Source organism: Nelumbo lutea, chromosome 7 (assembly GCF_056320005.1).
Source record: "Nelumbo lutea isolate HS-2025 chromosome 7, American lotus-T2T, whole genome shotgun sequence".
Classification (NCBI taxonomy): Eukaryota; Viridiplantae; Streptophyta; class Magnoliopsida; order Proteales; family Nelumbonaceae; genus Nelumbo; species Nelumbo lutea.
This window is the reverse complement of record NC_142690.1, coordinates 62,246,318-62,265,098: the sequence shown is the minus strand read 5'-3', so window position 1 is coordinate 62,265,098 and position 18,781 is coordinate 62,246,318. Positions and strand designations below refer to the sequence as shown.

The following is an 18,781-nucleotide window of genomic DNA, read 5'->3' as shown; positions in this document are numbered from 1 at the left end:
TCTTCCTTTGATTTTAGTAAATATTTCAAAACTTTTTTATCTATTTTTAATCGTTCTTTCCAAAATAGGTTTCAACTACGAAAAATTTTATTATTTCTATTTTCTTAATTCATAAAGTTTATTTTGAAAATTTCCTGTTTGGAAAATATTTATTCACTATGTGTAACTTCTGAAAAAACCCGGATGAGTTTAGCAATCGGCAATAGAGATAATGTTTTATGGTTACAAATAAAGAGCCTCGTGCGTGGTGAGATAGCCATCATTTGAGAATATCAATGGTTAGATTCGAAGAAAGGAATGAACTAGGGGAGTGGGAGCCTACGGGCTATTACCATCCAGACTCGAAACTAGTGTGGGGAGTGCATTGTACACACTCATCGTAGTTTAGAGGTTAGAACTTAAAAGGTGGAAGTAAGGAAGAAAACATATATATTTACAAAGTAATGTAATATGATTTTGAGTCCTGTTAGGTGGCCGTTGTCATGGTCTCCTGTAACTAAAACGTCTTTTTATTCTCTCTTCTTTGTTTATCTCTCACAAACACACTCTTTTATTATCTTTATGAGCTTTCAGGGATAAGAAAGACACATACCTTGATCTTTGTTTCTGAATTGTATAGGTTTATGATATAAGAACTGCTTGTTTTGTTGTTGTTGTCAGCAGTGAGAGGAGAGGGTGAGAAGCAAATCAAAAGGAAATGCTGGTGTTTTGTCATGCCGGATTTATGATCTTGGTTTTGGGCGTCGTCTTCTTACTAGCAGTGGTGCTTTGTAGATTTTCAAAGAGTCTAAAGCTCAAAAGAGCCTTTCTAGTGGACCAGAGAGTTGGGCTGAGTGAGCTTAGAGCTCACGACAAGGTAATGTACCGCCAAATCTTATAGGATGTGATCGTCGATTTACCCGTCAAGGGTACCTACAATCCTTACACCATCTTGCCTTTTAGTTATATTTTTTGTCCGTTGTTGATTTTAATCTCTGGATTCAATTGAGGTTGGCTTTTGGCTTCCGCATCTCATTCTTGAATTCGTTTTATTTTGTTCATTAATTTTCTCTTCTTGGCTTATGGGTCTGGTTAGTTTGTAATTTACATTGATGGGCTTTTTCCTTATCTTTGTTTAATGGGTTATGGATTTAATGGTTATTGATGTTTTGAGGTTCTTTAGTTTGTAAATTGAAAACTATGTGGGTCTATGTTGTTCTTTCTCCTTTTATGCTTTTGATGTAGTTCATATATGGGTTTTCAAAGATGTCGATTCTTCTTCTCCGTTTGTTTATTTTCTTCGACTTTTGATATCTTCAAAACTTTATTGGGTGGGGATTTATGGATGTGCAATAGCGCAAGTGCTTCTCCTTTTCTTCGTTCCTAATATTTTATTGTAATAGTTTTGATACATTCTTTTTTTTTCACCCATACTCTATTTTACGAGGGCGAAATTGGAGACTCCTCCAAAAGAATTCTATGTTCGAATTGACACTGGAAGTGAAGTCTTGTGGGTCACCTGCAATGGTTGCCCCAAGCTACCATAATTTTTGGGTAGGCATTATGTATTAGATATATTCATTTGTATGACTTCGGTGGTGGGGATGGTATTATGTTATTTGAAACTTACATGATTGAGATTTGTGCTTGAGACGGATGCAACAACTATCAGTTTGGAGACTTGATCAAACCAATCCATTTATGGGATTTTTGGGTCTATGCAGTACGAACTGTCTATCATTTTACAACTGTCATCATGAGGAGATGCACCATGCTTTCTCATTACTTGATAGGAGCTAATATTGGTGGAGGTTTATTGGTTTTTGGTGGGATTGTGGAGCCAAATATTGTATATAGTCCTCTTGTTCCAAATCAGTACATCATCTTCTTGGAGCTATTATCTTTATTTACCATTTCTTTTCTTTTTATGCAGCTTAATCATTACAGTCTCCTTTCTGATCTCAAGTTTGTTTTCTGGATTATTAGTACCAAAAATAATTGTGAATGGACATATTGGAAACACTTGCATTTTTTTTTTCTTTTTTGTTTGTAAAGGACATTTTTCTTTATTTTGGAAAACATTTATAAATTTTAGTGGTTGAATGTTGCTAATAAGATAAACAAATAATTGTTTTTTATTCTTAAAAATACTGAGTTTGTCCACTAGCACTGCCTTTGGAAGTCTATGCTTCAAGCAGAGGAAAAAAAATTAGAACCCTAGTAGTCAATGATCTTTACTTACCTATAAAACTATCTGGTTAAAGTTTGTTTGCTTCCTTTGATCTATTTCACTTATATCCTAAGTTTGTGTTCATCATATGGATCTTTATATAGTTTGGTTAAAGCTTGTTTTCTTCCTTAAGTTTGTTCATCTCGCTCTAATAACATTTTTTATCACCATCCAACTCTACTTCCCCCTCATTTTATCACTTATTGAGGCTATTCCTAGATTTCCATGAGTATGCTCACTTCTAATCCTGTGTTTTCAAGTTTTAACATCTAACAATTTCAACATTCATATTTACTTTCATGCTCATTTTTAGACATTTTTTTTTAATTTATTGATTCTCTTTCCCATACAACAATGTCGGCTTTATGGCCATTTTATAAAACATTCCTTGTATCCTAAGTGGTATTCCCCAATCACTCAACATTTTGGGTAAACTAATTGTACAGGCAATATCCTCCTCAATTCTCCCTTGTTATGAATTATTGAACCAAGGTAATAAAGAAATTATAGAGCCATATCTTGGTCTCCAGTACTAATATTACATATTCTCGCACTAGTTATATATTCGCTCTAGTTTTGTCAATACATGGAGTTTTCTCTTTGACATGTTTAATCATCCATCGATGACTATGTGATCAAATAAGGGCTAAGTTTAAATCTTTGATGAAGTCTCATTATAATTAGAAACTTTGAAGTTTCTCCCCTAGGTGTTTAACACTAGTCATTCTGCCATCATATATCTTCTTTGGTCCACATATCTATTTGTTATTCACTCATTCATTTATTTCCCAAAACATGCCATGTCATCTCTTCCCGTCTAAACACCAGTTTATATTAAAGTATTCATACATCTTTTATTATTTATGAGGTATTCTGTCATAGACAACAATCCTTGTGTGCTAAACATCCAATGCGAGACAAGTTTATTATTATAGATCATAATCTCTTATTCAATTCCATTGCTATTATTGTTTATATGCATAAGAAAAATCAAATTTGATTCATCACGAGGAAATGCACCATGCTTTCTCATTACTTCTAGTCCAAAATGCAGTGAACGAGTATTGGTTAGATGTTAGCCTTTGCATTTATGTCATGTGTGCATATACTTTTGGTTTGTATCATACAATATAAATACATGTTTATATTTATTTAGATGTATTATATGTAAATACATTATTTATATATTTGTATACATGCCTACACATGTACATATTTGTATTTTTTTCATAAAGTTCATTGTAAATAGGTTCTATAGATACCTATGATGTATACATGAAAGCATTATTCTGCTTAAAGTAATCATCCTTTAAATTAATATTCTTGATGGCATGTAAAACTATGAAATTAAACATATTTACAAAAATATGTAAGTACTTATATATGTTAATCGTCGACACTGCTCTCATTTCAGAAGGAATGGTAGGATCCATCTTATGGACGCCAAAAATATTACGGAATGGGTGAGAAATTTTCAAAAATTTTCCTAGCTTCTCCCAACTGGGAATCGTATTCCCTAAATTTATAATACAATATTCAATGATCCTACTTGAACCATAATTGAACCAGATCTGAACCAAAAGGAAGAAACAGAATTTTACCTGATCCGGAGAAACAGTATCTCCCAAAGTTGGTATTCACGCCCAAAAAGGACACCAAGATCCGCTCTTGTTGAAGATGACACAGCTGTAGGTGGAACGGAACCAGCAGAGTGCGTCCCACACACTAGATCCTTCTCAAGAACCCTCTAGAAACTCTGAGCACCAAATCTTTTATAGTCTTTTTTGCAAGACGGATGCCAATAATTGATTTCTTGAATTATTTCTTCTGCAAATATCAAATCTTGCAAGAAGGAATGGCGGCGGCTGGAGGAGAACTCCTATGACGAATTTGGTTGAATTGCTTCTCTTCTCTCTAGAGTGTGTATGAGATCTAATCTCAGTTCGCAAGATGCTTTTTTGCTTGAACCCTTGGTTCGAAATTGTCTTTTTTTCTTGTAGGGTTTCTCCTCTTTTCTTCTTGATTAAGAAACATCTTAAATTAAGAGTTATCCCAATCCAAATTAGTATTTGGATAGTTTACTCCTATCTCCATATTAAGTTAGTTTACTCCTGATTTTATCATGAGGTTACCAAATTCAAATCTAATTTGAATTTGGTCTCCCATAGTGGATAAGGTTAGCGACCCAATCCTTTTGCTAACATTAATCTCAGATCTGCCCCATAGATGGGTGATCATATCAGCCAAGCTCGAAATGGGCTTTCGGCCCATTAAGTATTCAGTGCTAAATTAGTTTCCAATCTGCTGCCTAGTTGGACTTCTTTGTATGGCATGAGACCCAAGTGTTGATCTACACACCAACCACATGGGTTCGGCCTAGCCTTTATTACAAGGCCCAACCGAATTCACTGAAAAGCTCAATGAACCCCTGAGCCCATCACATGGACCCACACTTACATTAAGTGGTCCCTGGGCCAAGCCATCTTATAAAAGCCTAGGGACTGTGGGCAGGTGCAAGATTATCCCATCAAGTACTATCCTAAATGATCTTACACTTAACCTCTCAGCCCTTGATGATCAAGCACTGCCCGACAAGAGAGGACCTCTCCTTGGCTGCAAGTAACAGTGTCGCACTCTCTACTCACATGGATCTCGGGAATTAAAATCATTTGCAAACATTTTGAAACCATACAAATATACATATATATATATATATGTATATATTAATTTTGCAAAACAAAATTCCAACGGTTGAAATCAATTGTCAGCAGTTTGGTTTTCATCAGAGAGAGTGCATTCTCGATCATTACCTTTGTCCGACAAAGGGGTTTATCTTGTCACTGTGATCACCCACTTAGATGAATTCTCAAACTGTTCCAACATACCCAGGTTTTTATCCCCGCTAAGGATCTCATTGATTGGCATATCAAAGACATCCCGATCTGACACCTAGTGAAGTGTCATAATCAAGTCTAAGGGTCAGGTGTAACTTTCTAGTTTTGCCCATCTGTCTCCAAGGTCCAAGGCAATACTGAAAATCTAGTTCGAGTAATCTCATACTGCATGTGTCTTGGGTCTTACCCTATTGGCCGTGACAGGTCATCCCAACACTTGGTGGCACACCAATATCAGCCTTGGCAGGATAAATCTCCCCAGACTTATCCAATTGGCTATGAACATTTAAAACTAGCATGAGTCTCTATAAGTGTCAAGTTTTAGGGTCTTACACAATATTATACCAAACAACATGAATCAAACATGCACTTTATTTATTTACACTAAATAACAAAAGTACATCAAATCGGATTGAAGTTAAGGGCATACAAAACTATCTAACAATTTCTTGAAGAGTAAAATAGAAATTTTATTAATTAGAAAAAATCAATTATGTGCAATAGGTGACAAGATGGCACCTAGCTCACAAAACGAAGCATACTGAACCAAGGCACAGTTCAAACTAAGACCATACAATTTACATTAACTGAATATCAAGCATGCCACAGAAAAATTTCCCCAATTCCGATCTGCTCACTTGATCAAAATCTGGTAACACATGCACCCAATTTGCAATTAACTTCCCCACCAGACCCACAAGAACTTTTGTGGTTTTGAAATTGTCTTCAAAGATTCTCTTATTCCTTCCGTTCCAAAGTATCCAACACATAACAACGGGGAAGTAGCTACAAACTATCCTTGCTTTCCTATTTCCCCCAAAACTTGGCGAGGTGGAGAAAATTTTTGCTACTAAACTTAGTTGAACAGTTATTTTCCCAAATAGAGATGTGTAATAACTCTGCATGATTCTTGCAGTCTTGCAAGTGGAAAATAAATGTAAAACAAATTCTTCATTTGAACAACACATGACATAAATGTTTGCCATATAAGATCCTCTACTCTTCAAATGATCAGTTGTTTGGTTGTTGTCAGTGGCAACCCTCCTATTACTTTCCCTAAGGCCCCTCAGTGGCAACCCTCAATACCCTTATCCTTCCTTCCCTCTGCCACAATCCTTAGAGAAACGCCTTCTCATTTCTCACATATCATCATGTAGATGGGTTTCCTAATAAAAGGGAGAGGGCCATGTTGAGGTAACAATTTGAAAGTGTTAGGAAAGGCATAAGGGAGATACTCTAAGAATGTAGGGTTGGGAAGGGGAGAAAGAAGAGGCCATCTGATGTGGACAACTTTGTTTTGTTATATATATATATATACTCACACGTAGCTCATTCTCCTCTTCTCATTTATCATACGTGCATATTTATTTTTATATGCAATCATTAAAAACCTCATGGGTCTTTATTGTCTCTTATAAAATCCATTTTTACTCATTAATAAATCTCTCTCTCTCTCTCTCTCTCTCTCTCTCTCTCTTCTCACCTTAATATTCAATGTTTGCAATATCTCCCCTCCCTATTAAATGTCTCTTAGTCCCTTTTGACTCTCTCTAATAAAATAGTGTGTAAATTAGATGGGTTGGGCTAGTTGGGTTAGGTTAAGGGTCAATCTAAATATGAACCTTAGCTTGGACCCAAATTAATGCCTAAAAGTCTAAATTTGCCCACGAGTATATGGGGCGAATAAAACTAAATAAATCATTGCTCATTTGCTTAAGTTATCAAGTTTTTTCCTCTATTTTGCTCCTTTCCTTTGGTTCATGTTTTCCCTTTGTTTTTATTAATATAATTTAATGTAGATTTCTTTAGTGGATTGTTATGGTTCAATAATAAAATGTAGTCAGAAAGTACTTGATGTAAGTTTCTGGTTATATTCATCAATTAATTTTTTTTGAAATTGCTTTTTTTTTAATGTGGTTATTAATCTCATGCTAAGCACATTTTTTTGGTTTTATAGTGCTTCACAATGGGAGGTAACCCATTGCCCCAACCTAGGTCTCTATTACAACTAACTCGATAAAGGTATATTGAGCCACGATCAATTGGTCTATGTGCTTCTCATAATATATAAGCTATATAAAAAGGAAAGTTTGAAGCTAGTAATTAAAAAATAAAAGATTTTTTCTACTATTCTATACATAAGAAAGTATAAACACAACATCTCGTGCATTGCATGGGTCATTGCTAGTGTGTGTAGAGAGAGAGAGAGATTTATGGAATACTTCTATTTCGTAGTATTTAAGGCAAATCTATAAGTGGTACATACTACATCATTTTTTAGAGAAAATAGAAAATAGGAAAATCTATATCTGTACTAATATTAAAAGTGTGAAACTTTTGTTTAAATAAAATACCCCAATTTTTGAATTTGGCCATTCTTTAATTGTAATGAAAAGATGAAACTTGAACGATCACTCTTTCTCTTCATTCACAATCTTCTCATTAAGTCTTATATTTAAGGTATTAATTCCGATTAACATTAATTGAATCATATTATTTACTAGAATACCCTCATTTTTGAATTTGGTAACTCTTTAATTTAATTGTGAGGGCACAAAATGTAATTTGAACTATGACATTCTCCTCTTTCAATTCCCTCTCATTAACTGTGACAAAAAAATAATTGTTTTTATTGATAATAGAAATAAAATATAATTTTAAAACCAATCCAGAATGGATTTATTTTATTGTTTGGTGGTGAGTCAACAATTTAACCTTTTGGGTCAAATGTGTTAACCCTAGGTGTTCCAATTAAATAATAATAAAAATTAAAAAAGATTAAATTAAAGTACGTAAAAGTATAAAATACAAAAAGCTTTATAGACCTAGGATCAAATCCCACTGCCACCAGGGGTTGGGGGGTTAAGGGAAAGGGGATGGGCTACCCATGTTGTGTAGCCCCATGAAGTGAAAAAAAAAAATTTTTTATAAAAATAAAAACATAAAAATCATAAAAAAATGAAAACATATCATTTACTATCATTATCATAAAAAATTATTAGTGCAAGGCACATGCAATCTTACTATACTACTTAAAAAAAGATGGAAAACTCAAAAAGTTATAAATGTTCCCATTGCATATCCAATATTCCTATACTAGTGATGGGGAGATGTTTGTAATGGGTGATTCAATGTGCATGTGGGGCACTTGTAGGGCGTGCTATGTGGGGGAGCCCATGCAATTTGGATTTTGGAGCGAAAATAGGCATATAACGTGGATAACATTATTCTGGTAGGAGACTTGCCACGTGTTTGAATTATATATTAGATAACCAACCGTCTCAACAATTCAAGAGAATTTAACTTCAACTAATGACTTTTGTGTCGAGGGAAGGGAACAAACTCTAAGCAAAAAAATATGGAGGGAACTAACAAGCACTTGTTAGTTTAAACAAATAGGTGTCCCAAATTGTCAGAGAGGAGCTATACTGTAATTGTACAGAAAGGAGGGGGGTTTGTCTAATTTATCCTAAAACTTAAAGCATCAGAGCAGTGAGCAGCACTTTTCAATTCCGGAAAATTGGAAGAGGTGCTTCTTCGAGGGGAAGAGCAGTTCTCAATTCCACTTTCTAGGGCTTTAACGGAGGTCACGTAGCAATGGACGCAGCAGCTCAACCCTCTGACACCGTGATGGCGGAGGCGGCTCCGCCCCCTGAGCCACCTCCACCTGCCGGAGCTCCCCAACCCGGATTTGATAGTATTCCGATGACTTTAAGTCACGGTGGACGATTCATACAATACAACATATTCGGCAACATATTCGAGATCACCTCAAAGTACAAGCCTCCAATAATGCCCATCGGCAAGGGAGCATATGGCATCGTATGGTATCGCGCCTCCTCTCCCATTTCTTCTTCATGACCTCTTCAAATTCTCTGAACATAAAATGTAGAAAGACTACTCTGTCATTATCCATGTATACTTCCTTTCAGCTCGGCCTTGAATTCAGAGACAAACGAGCAAGTTGCAATTAAGAAGATTGCGAATGCATTTGATAACAAAATTGATGCTAAGAGGACTCTTCGCGAGATAAAGCTCCTCCGCCACATGGATCATGAAAACGTTAGTGAGTGATAAATACTATTTGTTCTATTTTTCCAGCTTGCTATCACATTGGTCGAGATTTTGAATTTTGATTTGATTGTGACGAAACTAACTATATTTATAGAGAAATTGCTTTGCCTTGTAATTATGAATCCCTAATATTTGACTCATAATCTACCGTAGGTGTTAGGTGTTTTGCTAATCTGTGGTTGTGCTTGTTTTCGTAACAGTCTTTATCTTTGCACTTCATTTTGTAAACAATACTTGGCTGCATTTCTTTTTCTAATGTTACTTAAATACTCTTTATACTCCTTAAATTTAGATACGATCTTCAGCTCCTCTTGTTCTACTACTATCGATGTGCTTGTTAGGGCTGCAAATGGATTGGAGAATGGGCTATAAAGTAGATTCGAGTTTGGCTTGTTTTTATCCAGATTCAAATTGAATATTATCTGTAGATTTATTTTGGATTCAAATATTGTATATCATAGAGAAAATATGATGAAAATAAGAACATTAACCAATAAACACAACATTCAGAACATCTTTACTAATAGATAGAATGTAAAATTTAAATATACATTAAAATTGAATAAAAACAGATAGGGGTGGATTCGTGTTGGATCCAATTATAAGTGGATTGAATTTGGATCATCCTTAACCAGATCAAATTCAAACTCAGATAAATGGACACCATTTGTAGCTCTAGTGCCTGGGTCACCCTTTCTTATCATAATAAACACTTATGGTATCTCCATATTTGAATGTCTTGTCATTCACCAAATAAAATGGACTTCTCCTTGGTCAATTCCTAGATCTTCAATGCCTTCTATAATCCTACTATTTTCTACATTCTTATCTCTCCATTTCCATAATAATTATTTAATGATTTATACTAATTTCACAAAACCTTAGGATGCCTTTGTCAGTGATTTAAAGCTTGTGCCTCGCCAAGGATTTTATTAGAAAAGGAGAGAAGTTTGGAAGTAATACCGGAGGTAACTCATAATAGGGTGATACACTGGTTGAAAACTTTGGATATGTTCACAGATTTCTCAGTAGATGAGTTGCTAAGAAAGTGGAAGGAAATTGCAGAATCAGCCTCAGCTAAGAAGGTCTCAAGTTCTTGTAGGAACCCTCCACCTCATAGTTTTACTAAACTGAATTTTGATGGCAGCAGTATGGGCAACCCGGGGCCCTCCAGAATAGGGGGAGTTATAAGGGATGAAAAAGGGAATCTGTCAGCCATATTTTTTGGTCCAATTGGGGTTGGAGATTCCTTGAGGGCTGAGATATTAGCAGCTCTAGAAGGGGTACAAAGGGCTGAAGACATGAATATCAACAGACTGATCATAAAAGGAGATTCTGAAATTGTGCTGAACTGGCTAAAAGAGGACAACTCTAGGCTTTGGAATTACAACAATGAAAAGGGGGAATTTAAGTGGCTGACTAAGGACCTTGAAGTTTAATGTACTTGGGTAAAGAGAATTGAAAATTCATTGGCAGATGGTCTAGTTAGGCAAGGGGTGAGCAAAAACTCTATTTTTTAGGCTTAATTGTAATTGCTCTTATGTTTTTGGTGTATCTTGGTTGTCTCCAGGAGTTAAGAGGTTTTAGCTCCCTTACTCTGTAATTTTCTCAATCAATTAATAAAATTTTCTGTTATTGATAAAAAAAAAAACAGAAGGTGAAGGAACCTTTGGAGAAAGAGAGAAGCAGGAGAGAGGGCTGTTAAGAGAGGAATTGGAAGATATCTTGTTCAAAGAAGAATTAAGTTGGAGAGAGTTTACTTCCCCCCACCATTGTAATTGAATCTTATACTATTTATTCATTAATGAAATCCTTCTGTTACTGATAAAAAAATGTTGGGCGTCTAGATAACTATCCAGATCTTTGTAATTTCACTAATCAATAATTAATGAAAGTGTTGCTAATATAAAAAAAATTGGTCCATCTCTTCTACAGTAGGAGTGTCATTCCTTAAAGATTTTTTGGAGGTAATGAATTTGCCTAACACTTCTCTAATACTTTGTGTTCGTAATAAAGTGCTTTTACTCTTACAAAAAGATGGTTGTGATGAACCTCCTTCTTGATGTTTTGATTCTCTAAATTGAGACTTAATTCTTGCATGCTTTGGAATCTTGCCCTTTGTTCTTTTTTCATTGCCCTTGAAGACTAATAAAGTGCTTTTACTCTAACACATTGTTTCCAGTCTAGACACATGATGCATGTGTTCCTATATTAATAGCTCTTTGTTCTACTTCTTCTTCTTCTTCTTCTTCTTCTTCATCATTATCATCATCTATATTAACATGTTTAGACTTTACTTGTGTTTCGACTGTTGCTACAGTAGTCCGAACAGGAAGAAGAGAAGAAGAAAAAGAAGAAGAAGAAGAAGAAGAAGAAGAGAAGAAGAAGGGTCTTTCGAAAATTTGATGGGTTAACCCATTCAGTCGACCCCCTTAATCTATATTAGATTCTAATCATAGTTACAAAGACAAAAATAACCTTACTTAAGTGTGTGGCAGAGTAACTCTAATAACACTGCCACATAAGCAAGTTACTTAATAAACAGAAGAAGACTAAACTACCCCTATTCGGCACATCTTAACACTCCCCCTCAAGCTGGAGAATATATGTCATATAATCCCAGCTTGTTACATAGATAGTTCACTTTCCCTGAGCTTAGAGCTTTTGTAAACAAATCTGCCCACTGGTCATTGGAACCCACATGTTCTGTATTTATCTCTCTGGCAAGAACCTTCTCTCTCACAAAGTGGCAGTCAACCTCTTTGTGCTTTGTTCTCTCATGAAAGATAGGATTGGATGAGATATGTAGTGCAACTTGGTTGTCACAGTACAATTTCATAGGTTTATCCATGTGAAACCCAATTTCTTGTAGGAGATTCCTCAGCCACACTAATTCACAGGTAGTGTGAGCCATGGCCCTATATTCGGCTTCAACACTGCTTCTGGCTACAACCGTCTGCTTTTTACTCTTCCATGTCACAAGATTTCCTCCCAGAAATGTGCAATAGCCTGTAGTAGATCTTCTGTCACTCACTGAGCCTACCCAGTCTGCATCTGCATACCCAACTACTTCAAGTTTTCCTTCTGGTTTATACAATAGCCCACGACCTGGAGCTCCTTTCAGATACCTCACAATTCTAAGGACTGCATCCCAATGAGGTATACGGGGGTTCTGCATGAATTGGCTCACCACACTGACTGCAAAGGAGATGTCGGGTCTCGTGATAGATCAAGGACATATTTCCTTTGGCACAGATTCACACCTTGTTTTGACCTGGCAACCTCTATTCCCAAGAAATACTTTAATGTTCTAAGGTCATTTGTTTGAAAATTTTTTGCAGAAATACCTTTAGTTTGTCAATCCCCAATTTATCACTACCAGTGATGACAATATCATCCACATAGACCACTAATAAAATCTTCCCAGCTTCTGAGTCATAGCTGAACACTAAGTAATCAACCTGGCATTGCTTCATTCCAAAACTCTTCACCACTTCGCTGAACTTCCCAAACCAAGTACGTGGAGATTGCTTCAACCCATTAATTGCTTTCTTCAGCCTGCACACCTTACCACCCTCCCCCTGAGCAACAAACCCGGGTGGTTGTTTCATATATTACCTCCTCCACTAGATCACCATGGAGGAAGGCATTCTTTATGTCAAGTTGAAGGAGAGGCCAATCATACATAACTGCCAAGGAAATTAGGACACGAACATAACCAATTTTAGCCACCAGAGAGAATGTCTCCATATAGTCCACACCATATACCTGTGAGTAACCTTTAGCAACAAGTCTGGCCTTCAGACGCTCCACACTACCATCTGGCAAGTATTTCACAGTATACACCCATTTACAGCCCACAACATGCTTACCAGGTGGAAGAGTAGTAAGTTCCCACGTTTGAGTATGTTGAAGAGCAGAAAGTTCCTCCTCCATTGCCCGCCGCCATCCAGGTGAACTAAGAGCTTCTTGAACCTTGTTAGGTAGGGAAATAGAAGACAAAAGTGAAACAAACTGGCGATGTGAGTCAGAAAGACGAGATAATGAAACAAAATTGGAAATGGGATGGAGTGTGGAACTATGTTTACCTTTCCGTAAGGCAATGGGTAGGTCAAGATCTGAAGGTTCAGCAATATGAGCCATGAGAGGATCCGCAGATGAGGTAGAAGCAGGAGGAGGGGCCGGTGTCGTTCGACGTGTATACACTTGTCGGATCGGTGGTCGTTCAGTGGTGACCTGCACTGGATGAGGAGATGAGTCTACTCCAACAACAGCCTCTGAAACTGAATCACTGACAGGAAGAGGAAGATGAGGTAAGGGTGAGGACAATGGTGTTTCATGACTGGAGAAGAAAGGGACAGACTCAAAAAATGTGACATTAGGGCAGACATAGCACTTTCGGGCAATGGGATTATAACACTCGTACCCTTTTTGAGTCCGAGAATAGCCAAGGAAGACACATTTAATTGAGCGTGCATCTAGCTTGTCTATTCCAGGACTCAGATTATGAACAAAGCACACACAACCAAAGACACGAGGAGTTAATGGAAACAGAGATAAAGTGGGAAACAAGATGGAGAAGGGGGACCGACCATGAAGAATAAAAGAGGGCATCCGATTAATGAGAAAACATGTAGTGAGTACAGCATCACTCCAAAACCATTTAGGCACATGCATGTGGTGAAGCATAGACCGAGCAATTTCAAGAAGATGACGATTCTTCCGTTCAGCCACCCCATTTTGTTGAGGGGTGAAAGCACACGAGGTCTGATGAATAATGCCATGCTGTTTTAAATATTGTTGAAATGCAGTAAGAAAGTATTCACCACCATTATCTGAACGAAGAATTTTGATTGGAACACCAAATTGTGTGCGTATTTCAACATGGAATTTTTGAAAAATGGAAAATAATTCACTTCTTTCTTTCATTAAGTAAATCCATGTCATTCTTGAACAATCATCAATAAAGGAGACAAAATACTTGTACCCATTATAAGAATCTATTTTGATCGGACCCCAAACATCTGAGTGAACCAAAGAAAAATGACTCAACATACAACTCTCAACTCTTGGACTGAAGGACACACAACAGTGTTTACCAAACTGACATGACTCACATTATAAAACTGACAACTGACTCAATGATGGAACCAACATCTTGAGGACCTTGAGAGATGGATGTCCCATTCGGCAATGCCATTGTAGAGGAGTAAGGGAAGTCTGAAGTGCAATTGAAGATCCATCGCCGTCAAGGTAATACAATCCACTAGCTTCATGCCCTCCACCAATCTTCTTCCCCGTCTTGAGATCTTGAAAAACACAAGTGGAAGGAAAGAAGGTGACAGAACAGTTAAGATCTTTGGTTATTTTACTAACAGACATAAGATTGAATGGAAATTTAGGTACGTATAAAACAGATGATAAAGGGACAGAAGCCAAGTCAACATTACCAACACCACAGATGGGAGATGAGGACCCATTGGCAAGTGTAACAGTTTGTGGTGTGGAGGTTTCAGCAAGAGAAGAGAACACACCTGGAGTCCCGGTCATATGATTTGAGGCTCCAGAGTCAATAATCCAGGAAGGAGTTTTAGATGACATGCAAGCGATACCTGATTAGACATATGTGGCAGTGGTATGCTGTGAAGTAGTTTGAAGAAACCGTTCATACTCATCGCGCGGAACACTCACCATCTCCCTCCCAGAAGTAGATGTAGATGTGGAAGGTGTTAGGTCTGCTAGTTTACTGTCACTAATAGCAACCTCGCCTGTTACAGCATGATTAACCCATTTAGAGGGAGGGCCATGTAGATCATAATAGAAATTCACTGTGTGTCCATCTCTACCACAATGAGTACATTTCCTTGTAGAGTTATTTTTTCCTTTGCCACGGCCTCCCCCTGAGTCACGGCCACCCCGACCAATCATGGATTTGCCACGGCCCCCTCTGGAATGACCTCCCCCTCTTGTACTATGTCCACCACCTCTAGCTGTCACTAGTGCTGATCTATCATACTGTGTGGGGTTCTCTGTCTGGCCCAAAGAGATTCTACGAAGTCTTGAGAATACTTCCTCAAGTGTAGGAAGAGTAGAGCCCCCAATATTTGAGCTCTAACTGGTTCATATTCCGACTTCAGCCCCACTAAAAAATCTTGTAACATCTAGCTGCTCCCTTTGCTGTTGCTGAACTTGAATATTTGGAGTAAGGGGATGATAGACATTGAGTTCATTCTTTATATTCTTCATGCAGGCATAGTACTTTTCTAGTGTTTTGGTTCCTTGTTGTAAATCATAGTACTCCTGATACAGCTGATATACTCTTGTTGTGTTATCTTATCCAGAATATAGCTCTTAGCATGCTCCCATATATCCTTAGCTGTATCAAGGAACATGAAGTTGGCACTGATTTTGGGTTCCATACTATTCCACAGCCAAGTCATGATTTGAGCATCTTCTTGTTCCCAATCATCAAACCCTGGAGAGTCAACCGGTGGCTTCTCATCTCTAACATGCTTTGCTTTCTTCTTTGCCTTGAGAAAAACTTCCACTGATTTAGCCCATGGAACATAGTTCTCCCCATTTAGTTTAATTGAGGTCATTTGTACTCCTAGGTAGTCAGAGGAAATTACTACACTAGGTTTTTGATCATTGTAGCCATCTCCTATTGCTGCCATTGTACTCTTTCACAGTTGTCTCTAACTTTACTTCTCAGCTACAAGCTGATTGATGTTGTTCACAGTTTGATATTTCAGCACCTATTGCAGCCTCTAAACACCACTGCTAACTTCACACACTTGTTCTTATTCAAACTACTGCTGACTTCACACACTTACGTCCCACATAAGCATCAATTTACCATTCACTAATCACAAGTAGAGGCCCTCTTACAACCACAACACAGCCAAATCTGCTGCACCCAGTTCAGACTTATTTAACACACTTAAGAGGGCATTACATAACCACAAGGAATTCGGCAAGGTCACTGCATTCTACCTTACACCACTCGGCCACTTACAGCAGCCCTGACACCATTCAACGACTTACAGCAGCCCTACACCATTCGGCTACTGCACACACAGCCCTTCCTAGGGCAACAATGAACCTAGTTCTCTAGGTTCTACTCAGTACAACAGTTTCTTGTAGGGTTTCTACCCAGAAATATATGTAACACTAGAAGAAGAGAGAACCGACCTTCCTTTGAGAATATCAATCAACCATTCACTACTGAAGTCACTTTCCTTGTTGAAGAAGGTTATGCGCAGCAGAGAGACAAGCTGTAGTGTTTCTGACCTAGGGCGAACCAGTTTTCTCCATTGACTGATCAGAAACGAAGGTGAAGAGTCACGAACAATGCTGATGTGCTTTACCAACTGACTTAGGTCAGGAGCATGGCTCTGATACCATGTTTCGACTGTTGCTACAGTAGTCCGAACAGGAAGAAGAGAAGAAGAAGAAAAAGAAGAAGAAGAAGAAGAGAAGAAGAAGGGTCTTTCGAAAATTTGATGGGTTAACCCATTCAGTCGACCCCCTTAATCTGTATTAGATTCTAATCATAGTTACAAAGACAGAAATAACCTTACTTAAGTGTGGGGCAGAGTAACTCTAATAACACTGCCACATAAGCAAGTTACTTAATAAACAGAAGAAGACTAAACTACCCCTATTCGGCACATCTTAACAACTTGTGTGTACTCATCCTCATTCTCAGCCCTAGGTCTCAATTTCTTCGTATCATTTTTTATCCTTATTCTTTCTGTTTTTTTTTTCTTTAACTTCTCTTGTTTCATGAGATGATTTTTGATCACTTTAGGAATGTCTAATGGGCATTTTTGTGAAATTAATAACATTTGGATATCTTCTAGCAAAATGATGTTTCAAGTGAGTTACATCACCACCCTTCATTTCTAGTCTATAGTCATTGCACGTTGTATGGAGTCTATTATTATTATTATTATTATTAATTTTTATACCAAATTTCCATCTCTTTTAAGTGCCATATCAAATGATAAAATGACTTAAGTCCAAGTATCTAAGTATCCAACATCATAATTCACATGCATAAACATTAATTATAAATTTAGAATTTAAAATGATAAAAACTCATAGATGATTAGTGGGTGGGTAGAACAGCTAATACGATAGCGGATGGGTTAGCTAAACAAGGGGTATCAAGGGAACATTTATTCTGGGCAGCACTGTAAACTTTCTTTTCCTAGTCTGAGGTAGTACTTTGTTGTTGTGGTGGAGAGGTACCAGCTCGTGCCTCTCCTTTGGGCAGGCTGTATTGTAATATCATTCTGATTATCATGAATAAATTTTCAATCATTTATCAAAAATAAAAAAAACTCATAAATGATTAGCGTAAGAAACAAACACTTAAAATTCATAATTCATAAACTGTCATGTTCACATTCAAATTCTAGTATTAAACTATTAGACTAATTGTCTATTTCTTAGTGTTAAACAGTTCAAAATTAATATACTTCTCATTTATTTTTAATAACTTGTTACTTGTTCTTGTGATCTTGTCTTTTTGAAAGTAATTCATATGTCTACTTATAAAAGGCTAAAAGGAAAGAATCTAATTATCATCACTAGGTTGTCAAGACAATGATAATATTTCCTTATTTTCATATTTTACTAGTAATTCTCTTTGAACTTGGTTACTGATGAAGAAGGGGAGAAAAGTATTCACAAGCCATAGGGTATAGATGAAATATGTAAACAACAAATGAACAATGGTCTCAACCTTAGCCTGAACAATTTGTGATTGGCTATGTAAATCCCGTTCAGCCATTGTGCCCTATCACAAACCATGTTTGCTGTCAAAATTTGAGTTCTTATATCATTTCTTATCAGTTCAGACCATGTTTTCTTTGGTCTTCCTATTGCTCTTTTAGTGTCTTATAATTTAACCATGCCACTCCTTACTCGTGTAGTCTTTCTTAATGTTTTAGAATAAAATATTTCTCATTACAATAACTAATTCCGGCTATCTGTATTTCCCACTTTTATATTATTGAATTCAAACTTAGTGGTCAAAATGTATTCACACAACTCAATATGATAATCTAGTGCTGACTGATGGCACTTGTATCTGTCATACAGGTTGTGGCGATCAGAGATATAATACCACCACCCCAACGTGAGTCATTTAATGATGTTTATATTGCATATGAGCTGATGGACACTGACCTCCATCAAATAATTCGTTCCAATCAAGCATTATCTGAGGAGCACTGTCAGGTTATATTTCTGGTGATATTACACCTAATATGTTTAAATGAACATCATTATCTCTTTACCACATTAAATTGTGTATGTAGCCATTGAGACAGAAATATGGTTTGCACATATATGTTTTACCTTAATTCATTTCCGAATGGGGCATTGGTGTACTGGTGCACTTAAGTAGAGTGTTTCCAAATGCGTTTTATTAAAGGGATTGGTAAAAGGAACAATCTGTGCTCTAATGACGGTATATCCGCTGCCTTACCAAAAGCCATATAAGAAAGAAAGCAAAGAAAAAAAAAGAGATAACCTCTATACATCTGACCAATAACCAACCTATGCCTGATCCTAATTTGGAACTTTTAAACTCATT

The 18,781-nt window shown here is 36.8% G+C and overlaps 1 protein-coding gene across 1 annotated transcript in view; it reads left to right on the top strand.

Annotated features, from left to right (window-relative positions):
• Positions 1 to 8,414: 8,414 nt before the first annotated feature.
• The window catches only part of LOC148846691 (mitogen-activated protein kinase homolog MMK1), a 77,053-nt gene continuing 66,686 nt past the window's right edge, over positions 8,415 to 18,781 (top strand). The window contains exons 1-3 of the mRNA XM_088955385.1: positions 8,415 to 8,930; positions 9,036 to 9,165; positions 18,286 to 18,423. Of these exons, the coding sequence (XP_088811511.1) occupies positions 8,701 to 8,930; positions 9,036 to 9,165; positions 18,286 to 18,423 (498 nt within the window). The 5' untranslated portion in view covers positions 8,415 to 8,700. The remainder of the gene's footprint in view (positions 8,931 to 9,035; positions 9,166 to 18,285; positions 18,424 to 18,781) is intronic.